Below are 16,812 nucleotides of genomic sequence, written 5' to 3'. Positions count from 1 at the left end.
AATGTAATTGTACTTTGGTCAGTGAACTTTGTAGATTGGAATTTGCTTGTTTTAAGCTGCAGCTCAGTGCACCCAACATCTTAAGATTATTTTGAATCATTAATAAACTAAGGTGACTGGAGTGTGTCATTTATTAGGCATGTTGTGGGGAAGCATCTGCCTGTCACTAGGCACCTCCTCACCTGGTTACTGGGCTGCTAACCCCATGAGTTGCCAGGCGGGGATTGTGGACACAATTCCATGTCCCAGGACTTTGTGCAGTACTTAGCTGCACCATCACTTTCTGGAATTCTCCAATCATGTCTCAGCAGTAAAGGTAAAAGCTTGAGAAAAATACATCTCATTATTGGGTAGGTAGGTTTCAACAGAAAACCCAAATTAGCTTCCTTTGCATCCTGGGTAAGTAGCTGAAGTTTCTGTGTCAAAATTAATGATGCTGCAAAAATAATAAGATGATATTAGAAAGTTTTCATAAAATAGCAAAGGAGAGGTGTCCACAGTGATTGTGTGAATTGGTGCTGATCGGGGACAGGCCGGCATTTCTATTGGCCTTCCATGTCCACAATCACACATTGAAACCCAGCAGAAGAAATGAACAAGTGCATCTGATTAAATTGGATTGCAGAATGTGATCTCAAAACACAAAAATAAATAAATCCAATGTTTAAAAAAAAATGAATTTAACTCATTCAGTCCCCTTGAAGCAGTGGCCTTGGTGATAGGCTTTTATTCAGGGTTGTTTTTTAGTTGTATGTTGTTTATTGAGTTGTCAACTTTTTTGGGGCTGTGTCAGCTTTTTCTGATTTTTGTAGGTTGGCATGTATGACAGTGTGGTGTTTGAATTCATCAAACCTCACTTTAAATGTTTACAAAGCAGGGATTCTCTCCACTTACTTTCTAAACATTTAAGTTTTTAGCTGTTGAGGGAGAGCTTTGCCCACTTCTCTATGTAGGCAAATGTAAGGAGTCTTACAACACCAGGTTATAGTCCAACAGCTTTATTTGAAATCACAAGCTTACGGAGCTTTCCTCCTTCGTCAGGTGACTCACCTGACGAAAGAGGAAAGCTCTGAAAGCTTGTGATTTCAAATAAAACTGTTGGACTATAACCTGGTGTTGTAAGACTCCTTACATTTGTCCACCCCAGTCCATCACCGGCATCTCCACACTATGTATGCATACAGCACTCTCCTGAGCAAGAGCACAACATCTCCAGCCAGGCAATGTAAATGCAGTTCTGCCTGGTTAGAACCTGAATTAATGCTTCAGTGTAAATGCAACCTGTATCTATCTTATGATCTTATCTAGATATTGAAAATTACTATTACTCTAAGTCTCATTTTAAGCCTTCCTGTGATAATTCAAACAAGTAGAGACATCCCGTCATTACTGAACTCTTCTTAAGTGAAAAATATTGTGAAGAAAAATATTTAAAAGCTCTACCTTAAAAATCAAGAATGTTTAGCAGAAGTATAGACCTTCCATCTGTAGATGGCGCTGTGCACGAATTATGAAGTAAATTGAGTCCTTGCCCCATCCTTGCTCATTAGTATTTTCACTGTTTGTTTGGATCAGCTGTAATAAGAAAGGTGATTGCTGTCTGAACTGGCGAGTGAGTTTCTCTTGCTTATCATTGTATTTGTATATCATTATTCCTTTGAGGATGTTTGAGTATCTCTGTATTTTACATTTACTATTTTAATTTTGTTATATCTTCCCTTGCTTTTCCTTGTCTCATTAATTTTCAAGATTGTATTTTCAACTAAAGTGAACAAGTGCGATGTATTGGGAGAGACAGTTAACAGGACTGTGTAATGAATCTTTTCATTTTCCCCACTGCCTTATCTGCATCCTTTGCTATCCAGGAAAGAAAACAAATATTCCACCGAAGCGAATTAACGTTCAGATGAATGTTTTGTTATTTTGTAAAAACAATTATTTTGTGGACAATTTTTTATGTTCAAAATCTGAAGTTATTCTTGGAAATTGTATGGTCAACAGAAATCTGTGACCTTCATCAATGACCTTCCCTCCATCATGAAGTCAGAAATGGGGATGTTCGCTGATGATTGAAGAGTGCTCAGTTCCATTCGCAACCCCTCAGATAATGAAGCAGTCTGTGCCCGCATGCAGCAAGACCGGGACAACATCCATGCTTGGGCTGATAAGTGGCAAGTAACATTCGCGCCAGACAAGTGCCAGGCAATGACCATCTTCAACTAGAGAGAGTCTAACCACCTGCCCATGACCTTCAATAGCATTATCATCGCCGAATCCCCCACCATCAACATGCTGGGGGTCACCATGGACCAGAAACTTAAATGGACCAGAAACTTAAATGGACCAGCCACATAAATATTGCGGCTACAAGAGCAGGTCAGAGGCTGGGTATTCTGCGGCGAGTGACTCACCTCCTGACTCCTCAAAAACTTTCCACCTTCTACAAGGCACAAGTCAGGAGTGTGATGGAATACTCTCCACTTGCCTGGATGAGTGCAGCTCCAACAACACTCAAGAAGCTCGACACCATCCAGGGCAGAGCAGTCCCCTTGATTGGCACCCCATCCACCACACTAAACATTCACTTCCTTCACCATCGGAGCACCGTGGCTGCAGTGTGTACCATCTACAGGATGCACTGCAGCAACTTGCCAAGGCTTCTTCGACAGCACCTTCCAAACCCGTGACCTCTACCACCTAGAAGGACAAGGGCAGCAGGCACATGGGAACAACACCACCTGCATGTTCCCCTCCAAGTCACACACCATCCCGACTTGGAAATATATCGTCGTTCCTTCATCGTCGCTGGGTCAAAATCCTGGAACTCCCTACCTAACAGCACTGTGGGAGACCCTTCACCACATGGACTGCAGCGGTTCAAGAAGGCGGCTCACCACCACCTTCTCAAGGACAATTAGGGATGGGCAATAAATGCTGGCAATGCCAGCGACACCCACATCCCATGAACGAATAAAAAAAATCAATGTTTCTCACCAAGGTGAACTTTGGGAATTGAATGTTAAATTATGTCAATCCCTCTTTCCCTCTGTGGGAATCTTGCAATGTATGTGCTTGTGACATTGCTGCCATTTGGAGAGCTTTCAGCAGCAATGTTAAAGGTTTTAAAAGGTAATTGGATTATTTCTATGGTAATTGTCAATAAGAAATACACTAATCATAAAAAAAAGGGTTCATTAAATCCTGAGGTAACCAACCAGCAGTCCAGTTTATAATTTTGGCACATATTTATACTGTGATTAAAGCACTTTTTTTATTGATGAAGACTTCTGTATAATTGTTATTTTTAGCAACAAGCTCTGTGATTGATTCAGATTTAATTTCACCCTATTAATTAATCATTCAAATAAATGCAAACGGACTGTTTTGTAATTAATAGAGCTAAGGGACCATCCATAATTGTCACCATTTTCACAAGGGTACATAGTGCACTTTGGGATGGGATTATTGCTCCATTTTTCTAATCAGTTCCCCTCCCCCTCAACTAATTACAGCCTAGCCCAACCCTACCCTCACTGGACAAGCATATGCACTTTCCAGCAGGGATTGTTGGATCGCAATCGGGAGCAAGAACTATAGGGCTGATTTTCCCCTTCCTAGGCAAGAGGGCTCACCCTAATTGTAATTCCCCTACTGTAGCCCAAACTGAAATCAGCTAACTCGACAAAGACCAGTGATCAAACTTTGGACTGTCCTAATCTTTATGGTTTAGTCCCACCGTACATTTACTAACTGAGATATTGTGGATGCCATATAGTCTGTTATTATCATTTTTACAGTTAACTTTTGGGAAAGAAAGAATAAATCACTGTATTGTGAAAACTAATGTCCAGTATAGATGACCCCTTAGATGGTATATATTGCAGAAGGGAGGCTAAAGTGTTCAGATATGGAATTAAATTTATTTTGAAGCTGTAGAACTTAACTTGTACCAGTGAAACAGATTTTACTCTATTATTTAATCATTCAAATAAATGCAAATGGACTGTTTTGTAATTACTAGAGCTAAGGGACCATCCATAATTGTCACCATTTTCACAAGGGTACATAGTGCACTTTGGGATGGGGTTATTTGTTGATATTAATGGTTAAAGGTGAGGAAGTGACTTATGCCCACTGGTTGCTCAGTGACTATCAAGCAGATGTCAGGTTAAGTATGATTTACAAAGCAGTTGTGCAATAAGCTCTCCCAATTGCTGTAAATACTTACAGGAGAAAAACAAATACATATTCTGATTGAGAATGCAGTGTAGGATTAGATTAAATTGTTTAAAGTGAGTTAGAGGAAATAAACTGGAGCACCCAGCATACAACTGTACCCAGGTAAGAAGTAATTAAATACAAGATGATTGTGTACGAGCAATATACTGTACTGCTGTCAGATTTCTCTGGAAATCTGTGATCTGGGGTAGCACAGTGGTGGCATGGAGCATTTGAGTACTGACTTGTAATAGAGTAAAATCTAGCAGCTAGAAGGGCAGATGCCATGTAGTCAGTATCTTGAATTCTATAGCTCAAAAAAATTTGACTCATACCAGTGGAACAGATTAATGTTCATGGACTTTAGCATTTGCTGATATTGATAGTTCAAGGTGAGGGAATGGTTTCTGCCCACCTTTTAGTTAGTGCTGCACAACATTAATAGCATGTCACAGAGTAGAAAGTGTGCACCTGGGACTTTAAGAAGGACCAAAATACAGTAATTGATGCTTTGTGTAAGGGAGTTTCTGGAAGACAAGATGCACATTCCTGAGGAAAGCATGCCCCTTACAGGCACACTGACTTCAAGATCAGTGCTTGGGAAACCTTTCTTTGTTTAGAGGAGAACAACAGATGGAAGAGTTGTATATTATTTCTAACCTAACGATGTCACATGCAGGCAGTGCTTGTGATTCACTGTCATTTATCCTTTATTTGCAGATGAAAAAAGTTTGACAAACACTCTTTCATAAAGGCAATATGCCTTTTTTAAATTAAACATTGTTTCCACAAACCATAAAAATCAAGCTTGCAACACAGCAAGCTTGCACATCCCATAGAGCATGGATTCTGAAAACTCTTTAGCTGTGAATAGAAAGTGCTGGAAATGTAAAGGTCCCAGCTGAAATACTGACTCATCTGTTCTCTTTTTTTCAAATGCTGTGCATTCTTTGTTTTGATTTCAGATTTCCAGTGGTTACAGTTTTCTTTCCCCTAAATTTGGTTAGTGCAGATAACTAATGACTGTATTGTACAATGTGTGTTATTACAGAATGGCAGCGAAAGAGAAACAGATCCTCTGTGTTGGGCTAGTCTGTTTGGATATTATTAACGTGGTTGATAAATTTCCAATTGAAGACACAGACACACGGTAAATAATATCATAACTGATTTGTAAAATGAGTTAAAAAGAACGATTAAGGTTCTTTTTCAATCTTTAATATGATAATTTAACATTTTAAAAATTATTTCTGATTTTTACTGCTTTTCATCTGAAAATTGATGTATTTGCTAAACCACAGAGTTTCCAGAAATTTAGTGAGATTTTGTTTCATCTGGATTTTATTTCAGCTGCACATGGAGATTGATGTCTTGTTTCCTATCCAGTATACCGGCATAAATGAAAAAGAGCAAAGAAAGACTTGCATTTATATAGTGCCTTTCACAACCTCCGGACATCCCAAAGCACTTTACAGCCAATGAAATACTTTTCAAGTATAGTCACTGTTGTAATGTAGGAAACGCGGCAGCCAATTTTTGCACAGCAAGCTCCCACAAACAGCAATGCGATAATGACCAGATAATCTGTTTTAGTGATGTTGTGAGGGATAAATATTGTCCAGGACACGAGGAGAACTCCCTTGCTGTTCTTCGAAATAGTGTGATGGGATCTTTTACATCCATCTGAGAGGGTGAGTGGGGCCTTAGTTTAACATCTCATCTGAAAGACGGCACACCCAACAGTTCAGTACTGCATTAGAGTGCCAGCCTAGATTTTGTGCTCAAGTCTCTGGAGTGGGACTTGAACCCATTGAGAACAAAAATGCTATAATGTAGTCAAAATAAAACGAGAAAAATAATTTTTGAAACTACATAACCAATTCTTATCTTGGATTTAATGTTTTTAGATGTTTATCTCAGAGATGGCAGCGGGGTGGGAATGCCTCTAATTCGTGTACAGTTCTGTCACTACTTGGTGCTCCCTGTGGATTTATGGGCTCCTTGGCACCTGGACGTGTTTCAGAGTAAGTTAAAGAAATTGTTTTCACTGTGTCATTAAGCTTCTTGTATCTTGATATCAACATGATACATTTCTAACATTGTGCTTAATACTTCACGTGTATTCCTCAGTTGTGTTATGATGTTTGATTTGTTCATTGAAATTAATGTATGGTTAACTGTCGTGGTGACTTGGATCAACAGTGTCTTTATCCATGAAAGATCTTTTATACAGACTCCTAAATATGATGAGATGACAAGAAAATTGAAATACTTCATTTATGTGCAGGGAAAATTCTGTTAAAACAATACACTAAGCAGGATTTGATGGTGAATAGAGAGGTGACTTTATCTGATCAAAAAATGAATGGAATCTCCCACTATTGCCAGTTTTATTTATTTGATTTTTATTGGGATATTTCCTAGTTTTTTAAAATTGAGAAGCTAAGGTGAAGAATCAAGAGCTGTCGTGCAGGATACCAACAAGGCTAAATAAAATTTTTATATACAAAGTAAATCAGGAGATTATGGCCTGGAATTTGCTCTGAGTGGTGAACGAAAGGCACCCGCCGCTCATTAGATTTAAATTTGCCCACAAGTGAACCACTGGCTTTAGTGCGGGAACTTCCTCTAATGGTGAGCTGCAAAAAGTGCAGCGTCCTATCCCGGGCGGAGAAAAGATCGCTCCGCCCCCTTTACCAATCAGATTGAAGCATCCTTGACAAGCTGGGCAGAGTCAGAACCAGGAAGTGAGAACTACAACTGTTAATTCAATGTAAAATCAGTTAGAGAAAGCGAAATAAAGAGAGGGTAAGAAATATCGAATTAAAAGACAGAGATAAAAGAGACAGAAATAAAAAGTAAAAAAAAGATTAATTTTTTAAAAATCTCCAACATTAATTAAAATTGGAAGGAATGAGACTCCACATTTTTAAAGTTAATTTTCAGTGCCAGAGAGATTGTTTGGCAGTCATTAAGACTTACCACACCATTAAAAGTTAATTTAGACCTAAAAAAACCCAGCGTACCTTTTTTCTGTGTAGATTAGTTTGTTTCCAGTTGGGCAGTGCAGCAACTTTCCTTTGGTCCATTCATTTTACTGGTGAGCTGTCCTTGACAGGCAGCTTTCAAACGAGCAGAGAATCTCATAGAGCATTGCTGCTGACTCTCCGGACGGCAGCACTACCCAGGGCTCTGGTATACCTCTCCCAGGCTCTGTGCCAGTAGCACAAGCCATCGACACCAGGCTGCTCAGGAGAACCTTCCATTGACAGCCAGCAGCAGTCCCATCGCAGGAGGCAGCTGTCGGGAGTTGAGGGATACCTCTGCCCAAGTCCCCTTGGTACAGCATCGGGACTCCCCTGATCCTGGCTGACAAGTCACACTCGGCATTCGGCAACGTGGATTAAAGAATCGTCTAGGCCCAGTGGGAAAGCGCAGTGTCTCAAAGGAGTTGTCTGCCTGCTTGCCTGTTGAGTCTACCTTCTCTTGCTCCTTCTCTTCCTTGAGTTCCTTATGCATCCTTTTTATTAGTTATCACTGCAGAATTGTATATGGTTTTAGATACTTAGTTTAAAAGCAGTCATGCTGACCTGTTCATTCGAAAAAATTATCTTTATTACTGTTAAACAAATATTTATTTAAAGTCTTGTCACAGGAGAATTTTTGTACAGTTGCAAATACTTTGCACAGCTTGATATTTAACTGGCCTTTTAGTCCATGGCCACATCCTTGTTACAAATCTTTTGACAATATTAGAATACTGCACTGAGGGTCTGAACTGTAACAGTTCACCTGCTGTATTGATGCCCAGCAATGTTGCCTTATTTTCTATCATTGTTTCTTGTTGAATAAAAGTTTATTTGTGTTGTTTGTTGGATAAAAGTTTTCTAACCATGTTTTTTGGGGAGCAACGGGGGGATGGTGGAGGTAAGGAGGATCGGGGTTTCACTGGTGAAGCATCTGTGCATTGGCGGCTGTGAGTGTGGATTCCTCCAAGGGCCTACAACCCTTGGCTTGGGGACATGCAGGTCGAGATTCTTAGGTTCCACGGGCACCTCATCTGCCAAGTCCAGGCGGAGCCCTTCCGCGGGGCAATATTGTGCAGTGTGCAGCACACCCCTACAATCTCTGCCATGTTTTAGGAGGTGTACTGTACCTCCCTCACCCCCCCCCCCCCCCCCCTTCAACCTGTCCAGGCACCTGAACTGAGCTTTTAACACCCTTATGGTCCTCTCCACCACCTGCTGGCTTGCTGCATGTGTGCAGTTGTACCTTTTCTGTGCTTCATTGTTGGTGACGTGGAATGGTTTCAAGGATTAGGCCTCATCAATCAGGATCCATTCGCCACCTTGTCCCTCCCTGCTGAATAATTTGTAGATGGCGGAGCAATGAAGGACAAAGGTGTCGTGAGTGCTTCCCCGATGCTGTCAGTTAACATGCAGGCTCCTTTAGTTTAGCAACACAGATATTTAATACATTTAGCAATTGCTACCCCTTCCTTCTGATGTAAGTGACTTGTTCCTGGAGTGGAGCCTTCAGTAGCATGAGTCCCATCAGTAGCCCCCTGCACCCTGTGGAAGCCAGCAAGCTTGTGAAAGGTGACTCCGCAGAGAACATGTCGTAGTTAATGAAGTCTGATGCCCTGCGGAAGAGGGCATTTGTCACCTGTCGCCTGTCGCATACAGGCCGTCACAGCTTCCTGGTTAATATTGCAGAGAACTCTAGTAGATGACTGGAAGGAACTGGAGCTGTAGAAATTGAGGGCTGTGGTCACCTCATCTCGACTGGTAAGGGCCTGCAGGAAGCAGACTGTGGCTTCAGGTCGTCCTGCAGCATTTCACAGAGGTGACCCATTGCTTCTTAGCAGTTTGTGCACACACAACTTCTCCCACAGCTGCTGGAATGACATTCGTTCCCTGTATACTCTCTTGGGCGTGAGGCAGTAGTGCATTTGGTGCAGTCTCCTGCCATGGTGTCTCACTTGCTGTACTCCTGCCTAACCTCCTCACCTACGGTGGAAAGGCCTTTGCAATCCTTTGACCTTTAGACGTGGTAGTCCTAAAAGTATTGTCTTCAGACACTCACAGGATTCTGGGTGGCAAAACTGAAGATTTCAGTAACAGAAAATCAGAGAAAGTAATCTGAGATATCAATTCCAGACTGCAGAGACGAAGCTCCACCGTCTTAGTGCTCCTCCAAAGATGAGAATTATGAGAGCCATGGATCACATCGATAACAGGTGACCAAGAATCCACCTGCACCATTGTTTATTCGTTTAAGTGGCTGCAGTGAGAAAACTAGTGTAAATCCAGGATATTTGTGATCACTATTGACTTGCATGGGGACGGGGGAGCTATGATCAACTTTTCATGGTTTTGTCGAAGGTACCAGCGGAGCAGTGCAAAAGTTCCAGGAAATTGAGGCGTAGTGTGAATAATTTCCTGGGACTTTTGCAGTGTAAATGAAATCCAACGCCGTAGGTGCGCCATTCCCATGGTGCAATTCTTCAGGAAATTTTGGGCCTTTGTCTCAATCCAACTACTGAATACACTTTCCCGATGGCTTGTATGTTGTGCGGATGTCAACCTTTGTGAGCTGAACTTATTAGCAACATCCTAATATAAATTTACTCAAATTCCTCCGCGACCAGAGTCAAAAATCTCAACGTGTAACACTTATAGTGGGCATATCTGCAGTTTAAGTTACAACAAGCTCATGTCCCACTGCACTCTCAGCATGACCAATGATTTTCACATCATCGGTATAAGGCCTTTAGGTTAGTGGTCTGTGTCGTAGGCCTACATTCAGGGCTGTGTTTGATTTGTTCATTGTTATTTAAGTCATCAGTTTTTTTGAAGCTGCCGTCAGCTTTTCTGAGTTTTCTAGGTTGTCATGTATTGTAAAGGACAGCATATTACAGCAGAATCGTCTATTTTCCAAGGCTCTCCAACCTGAGTATCAATTTAACTGGAGGTACTTACTCCATTACCTACAAATTGAATTTTTCCTATTAGCTCAAGCCATTCAGGAGAGCCATCTGGTTACTTGCAGTATCAGAGACCTGTCTCACCAGCTGAGCCACCCACAAAGACACAACTAACAAGTTTCATGGGAGTGCACAATCTTTTTATTTCCATATCCCCAGAAAACACAAACACAGAAAAGGAGGCTGGGCTAGTGACCATGAGAGAACTCTATCTGACAATTAATGGGCAGCAGTCAGCAAAGTCATCGCATGTAACAAGCTGAAAAGAGAACCGATTAAAGAAAACTGCCACACATATCACACTGTTCTCTCCCTTACTTAAAAACAGAAGCTTTATTCTTGGGAGAATACTGAAGAGGTTTTGTGCAGTTATTTTAAGTTGCAACTTCAGTCAACTAAATACAAATATAAATATGAATTTGGAAAAACCTAAGATGTCCAGAGTCAGAGTTTGTAAATGTAATGCATGACTGCTTCGTGACCGTGCATAAGGGAAGCCACAAGAGATGGTGCTTATTGTGACCTTGTACTCATTAATTACCTAGACAACATACAGAAAATGGAAGATGTGACACCCCAGGGCAACAGTGACCACAGAATTATTAAATTCAATATCATCTGTGATTCAGAAATTACAAAGACGAAGAGCCAAATATATAACTTTAAGAAGTTGACGTGAAAGAAATGAGGGATTAACTCAGGCAAATTGATCGTCAGACGTTTTGCGACAATAATTCAGTACAGGACAAGTCGAGCACCTTTAAACGAATAATGCTGAGCATACCTAGGATAAATACATACCTAGAATCAGAAAGCTCAGACTAAACAAGACCCTAATTAGATCAATAAACAAATCAAAAGTGAAATAAAGTGGAAGAGTAATCTGTACAAATCCTGCAGGAAGAACAGAGGAATTCTTTGGGATGAATATAGGAACATGTGAAATGTGATTAAAAAGGTGATCAAAGAGGCAAAGTGAGACCGAGAAAAAACATAGCTACACAGGTAAAACAAAACTATGAAATTCTTTCAGTTCTTCAGCAGTAATGGGGTAGTCAGGGAACAGGTGAGAACCATAAAAGATACTAACGGGCTGGAAACAGGAAGAGCATGAGACAGCAAACATTCTGAATGATTATTTCCTCTAACTATTCACAAGGGAAGATAATGAGAAACATACCATTCCCAAACAGAGATAAACTAGGCAAAATTAATGACTTTGACAGATATGAGATGGAAGTCCTAGACAGGCTTGAAGGGCTCAAAACCAATAAATCCCCAGGAATAGATGATATATCATAGAATCATAGAAAGTTACGGCACAGAAGGAGGCCATTCGGCCCATCGTATCCGTGCTGGTCAAAAAGAGCTATCCAGTTTAATCCCACATTCCAGCACTTGGTTCATAGCCCTGCAGGTTACGGCACTTCAAGTGCACATCCAAGTACTTTTTAAATGAGTTGAGGGCTTCTGACTCTACCACCCTGTCAGGCAGTGAGTTCCAGACCCCCACCACCCACTGGGTGAAAATTTTTTTCCTGCGCTCCCCTCTAATCAATCTACCAATTACTTTAAATCTATGCCCCCTGGTCACTGACCCCTCTTCTAAGGGAAATAGGTCCTCTCTATCCACTCTGTCTAGGTCCCTCATAATTTTATACACCTCAATTAAATCTCTCTTCGCCTCCATTGTTCCAAAGAAAACAACCCCAGCCTATCCAATCTTTTCTCATAGCTAAAATTCTCCAGCCCTGGCAACGTCCTCGTAAATCTCCTCTGTACCTTTTCTAATGCAATCACATCTTTCCTGTAATGTGACCAGAACTGTACGCAGTACTCAAGCTGTGGCCTAACCAATGTTTCATACAGTTCTAGCATAACTTCCCTGCTTTTCTATTCTATGCCTCCGCTAATAAAGGAAAGTATCCTGTATGCCTTCTTAACAACCTTATCTACCTGTCCCGCTACCTCCAGGGATCTGTGGACATGCACTCCAACATCCCTCTGTTCCTCTACACCTCTCAGTATCCTCCCATTTATTGTGTATTCCCTTGCCTTGTTTGCCCTCCCAAATGCATTACCTCACACTTCTCTGGATTGAATTCCATTTGCCACTTTTCTGCCCGCCTGACCAGTCCTTTGATATCTTCCTGCAGGCTACAGCTTTCCTCCTCACTATCAAACAGGTGGCCAATTTTTGTAACATCTGCAAACTTCTTAATCATGCCCCCTATATTCAAGTCCAAATCATTAATATATACCACAAAAAGCAAAGGACCTAGTACTGAGCCCTGTGGAACCCCACTAGACACAGCCTTCCGGTCACAAAAAAACACCCATTGACCATTACCCTTTACTCCCTGCCACTGAGCTAATTTTGCATCCAACTTGCCACTTTCCCTTGGATCCGATGGGTGTTTACTTTTTTGACCAGTCTGCCACGTGAGACCTTGTCAACAGCCTTGCAAAAATCCATGTAGACTACATCAAACGCGTTACCCTCATCTACCCTCCTTGTTACCTCCTCAAAAAATTCAATCAAGTTAGTCATACACGACCTTCCCTTAACAAATCCATGCTTAATATCCTTGATTAACCCATGCCTTTCTAAATGACTATTTATGCTGCCCCTCAGAATTGATTCCAATAATTTGCCCACCACCGAGGTTAGACTGATTGGTCTATAATTACTCGATCTATCCCTTTCTCCGTTTTTAAACAACGGTACAACGTTAGCAGTCCTCCAATCCTCCAGCACCAAGCCTGTAGTCGGGGAGGATTGGAAAATGATGGTCAGAGCCTCCGCTATTTCCTCTCTTGCTTCTCTTAACAGCCTGGGATACATTTCATCTGGGCCTGTGGATTTAGCTACTTTCAAAGATGCTAAACCCTTTAATACTTCCTTTCTCACAATGTTTATTCCATCCAATATTTCACACTCCTCCTCCTTAACTATGATCTCTGCATCATCCCCCTCTGTGAAGACAGATGCAAAGTATTCATTTAGAACCGTACCCACCTCTTCTGCCTCCACACATAGTTTACCTTTTTGGTCTTTAATAGACCCTACGCTTTCCTTAGTTATATTCTTACTCTTTATGTATTTATAAAATATCTTTGGGTTTTCCTTGATTTTACTTGCCAGTACTTTTTCATGCCCTCTCTTTGCTTTCCTAGTTTCCTTTTTAATTTCACCCCTGCACTTTCTATACTCCTCTAGGCTTTCTGCAGTATTAAACTCTAGTTATCTGACATAAGCTTCTCTTTTTTGCCTTATCTTACCCTGCATGCTCTTTGTCATCCAGGGGGCTCTTGATTTGGCAGTCCCACCCTTTTTGTGGGAACATGTTTGTTCTGAACCCTCACTGTCTCACCCTTGAACGCCTCCCACTGCTCTGACACTAATTTACCTTCAAGTAGCTGTTTCCAGTCCACTTTTGCTAAATCACATCTCAGCTTAGTAAAATTGGACTTTCCCCAATTGAGAACTTTTAATCCTGTTCTATCTTTGTCCTTTTCCATAACTATACTAAATCTGACTGAATTATGATCACTACCACCAAAATGCTCTCCTATTGACACTCCTTCCACCTGCCCAGCTTCATTCCCTAAAACTAAGTCCAGAACTGCCCCCCCCCCCCCCTCTTGTTGGGCTTGCTACATACTGGCTAAAAAAGTTCTCCTGAGTGCAATTTAAGAATTCTGCACCCTCTATACCTTTTACGCTGATTGTATCCCAGTTAATATTAGGATAGTTGAAATCCCCTACTATTGCTGCCCTATTGCTGCTCAAGCTCCAAAATCCGGAGCTGGAGCTCGAGCTCCTCCGGCTGACGACACTTCCTGCACCTGTGACACGGGAAGCGTCCTGGACTTCCCACATGGCACAGGATGTGCGTTCAATGAGACCAAGGTGCCCTGCCATGCCTCGCTTTATTATATTATTAACTAAACTTAACAGAAATAAACTAAAGGGTTAAAAAAAACACTCACCAATCAGTTCTGTCCCTTGTGCTGATGTCACTTTAAGTGTTTTCTTTGTTTTTGTTTTATTTATATATCCCAAAAGTGCTAAGAGAAACTAGGGAGGAGATTTGCAAGGCATTGACAATCATTACAAGTAAGTCACTGGACACTGGGGAGATGCCAGAAGATTGGAAACAGGACAAGGTGGTTCCCATATTTGAAAAAGGATAACAAAACAGACACTGAGAACTGCAGACCGATTAGTCTGAATTCAATTCTGTGTAAAATAATGGGATTGATTATCAGGAGTAAATTTGAGGATTAAATGTACAATACTGACCTAATAAATAGCAGTAAACATGGGTTCAGAAGGGGAAGATCCTGCTTGACCAACCTCCTTCACTTCTTTGGAGAATTGACATCCCAAATGAACTGTGTAAACAAATGTAACATGTTTTACCAAGACTTGCAAAAGCATTTGACCAAAGAAAAGCCACTAGTCCTGCTCAAAGCCTTTGGGATTTGGGGATTAATAAGAAATTGGCTAATGAGACGTGTTAGAGTAATTACATCATGGTGGTGAAGAACTAAGTGGGGTGACCCAAGGATCAGCGTAGCAACCTCCACTGTTTAAATGACTTGAATTCAGACACTCGGTGCAGTGGAATTGATAAAATTTGCAGATGATACCAAACTAGGAGTGGCAGTGGAATTGGAGGAGGTATCACAAAAACTACAAAAAGATATGGACAAAATATATAAGTCGGCAGAAAACTGGCAGATGAAATTTAGCGCATATGAGCGTAAGGTACTTCACATAGGAAGAAAAAATAGGAAACACGTGTACTCCATTCATGGTGTTGAAATAACTGCATCAAACTGTGTAGTGGTCTGGTCAGATCAACCCTCGAGTACTGTGTCCAGTCCTGGTCACTGAGGCACAAGGGAGACAGTCATCATTGGAAGCAGTGTACAGAAAGGACGCAAAGCTGATCCCAAGTCTTAGAGGTCTGAGTTATGAGGAAAGATTGGTGAAACATCTTTTCAGCTTTGAAAGGAGATATCTAAGAGGTGACCTTGTGGCAGTATATAAGGTAATAAATGGTATGGAAAAGGTAAATGCAGAAATTTACTTCAAAGTAAATTGGGTGAATATTACAAGGGGACAAAGGTTCAAACTAGTCAAAGGCACATTTTGGGCTAATAGCAGGAAGTTCTTCACACAAAGAGCGATCAATTCATAGAATGGACTTCCAGATAATTCCTTTAAGAACAATTGGATGCCATAATGGAGGGACTTCAGGATAGATTCTGAATGGACGAATCAAGAGGAGCCAAATATCCTCCCTAATCCTTAATTCTGTAATCCTTAATTCTGGACGTAAGCATAATCCTGTATATGTCTAAAAAGGTTGTGTGTTCATGACATATTTTCCCACCTATAAAATAATTGCATTGTATTGAATATATACATGCATCACAGATGTCACATGGCCCAAGATAAATTGGTCAAATCCTCTTTTCACTTCTTCCTCCCCATACCTATGAAGGACCTCAGCCAGGAAATTTCACTAGCATTAACCCTTTAGGAAGCAGTGTGACATTAATGGAGAAAATTAAATAATGGTGTGTTTTTTAAGTTCATAAAGAGAACAATTGAATTAATTGGACATGAGGAACAAATAACTGATGTAATAGAACACATTTGTGTTCTGCCGTTTGAATATTAAGTATTGAGCACTCAATGGGTTAACATCCTTTTGTTGTTGATGTTAACCTATCTCCTTGAAGTTCTTCTCTAAAGTCTTTCCTCCTTAAATATCTCACAGTTTTGTTTACGATGACCTCAGACGATATGGGATTGATGTGACTAATGTGATTGTTCATGCAGAATCATCCTTCCCAGCCTCCATTATCATCAGCAACATAAACAGTGGCTCACGTACCATCCTTCACACAAACAGGTTTGTATGTGTTACAGGAAAGCAGCTCAAACTTGGTAACAAAACAAGGAGGGGTTTCAACTAGTGACATGATATTAACAGATTCTTGTCACGTGTTCAGCAGTATGGGGTTCTGTTATGCAAGATTCTTGTCTGACTCATCTAGGAAGGATGGATTCCTACAGGGTTCAAGTCAGAAAGTCACACAGCTTTTTCAGCACCCTGAAGTTGTTCACTGGAAAGGATTTGGTTAGATTTCCTCCCATTGACTACGAATGCTTGGAAATCTAGAGGATGGGACCAAACTTTCCTCTCCCATATTATTTCACTCATGTAGAGTATTTCAACTCCAATCATACTTTAAAACACGACAACATCAAATATAGGATTTTAGCTTTTTAATCATAGAGAAAAATCTGACACTCAAGGATAGCTTTCTTCCTCCAGTAGGGGGAAGGAGTTAGGGTATGACTAAAAACACTGTTCAAATCAAAGGTAAATGTGCAGGTCACTAAGGTTGTAATATTTATCAGCAACCAGGTTTGGCATTAACAACCTCTAACATTACTTTTGCCTTTTGTCATCGCTGTCAGTGTTTGGACAAACGGGAATGGTTTCCACAGAGGTAAGGAGGTTTTGTGCGACCAAATGCACAGACCAGTGGTTCTGTATTTTAACTTTTCTTTCACAAACAGCCAA

General features: G+C 40.9%; 1 protein-coding gene across 8 annotated transcripts in view; it reads left to right on the top strand.

Annotated features, from left to right (window-relative positions):
- The first annotated feature begins 294 nt into the window (after positions 1–294).
- khk (ketohexokinase) overlaps positions 295–16,812 on the top strand; it is a 33,960-nt gene continuing 17,442 nt past the window's right edge. For 2 of the 8 annotated variants that reach the window (XM_067986384.1, XM_067986379.1), the window contains exons 1-3: positions 1,754–3,129; positions 5,270–5,368; positions 6,126–6,242. In XM_067986384.1, coding sequence (XP_067842485.1) covers positions 3,017–3,129; positions 5,270–5,368; positions 6,126–6,242 — 329 coding nt within the window. In that variant the 5' untranslated portion in view covers positions 1,754–3,016. Of the gene's footprint in view, positions 317–1,560; positions 1,613–1,738; positions 3,130–4,208; positions 4,342–5,269; positions 5,369–6,125; positions 6,243–15,999; positions 16,135–16,812 lie in introns of those variants that run through there. The other 6 variants (XM_067986380.1, XM_067986383.1, XM_067986381.1 and 3 more) reach the window with 6 other exon arrangements.

Source organism: Heptranchias perlo, chromosome 6 (genome assembly GCF_035084215.1).
Source record: "Heptranchias perlo isolate sHepPer1 chromosome 6, sHepPer1.hap1, whole genome shotgun sequence".
Taxonomy (NCBI): domain Eukaryota; kingdom Metazoa; phylum Chordata; class Chondrichthyes; order Hexanchiformes; family Hexanchidae; genus Heptranchias; species Heptranchias perlo.
This window is presented reverse-complemented; position numbering and strand designations above follow the sequence as displayed.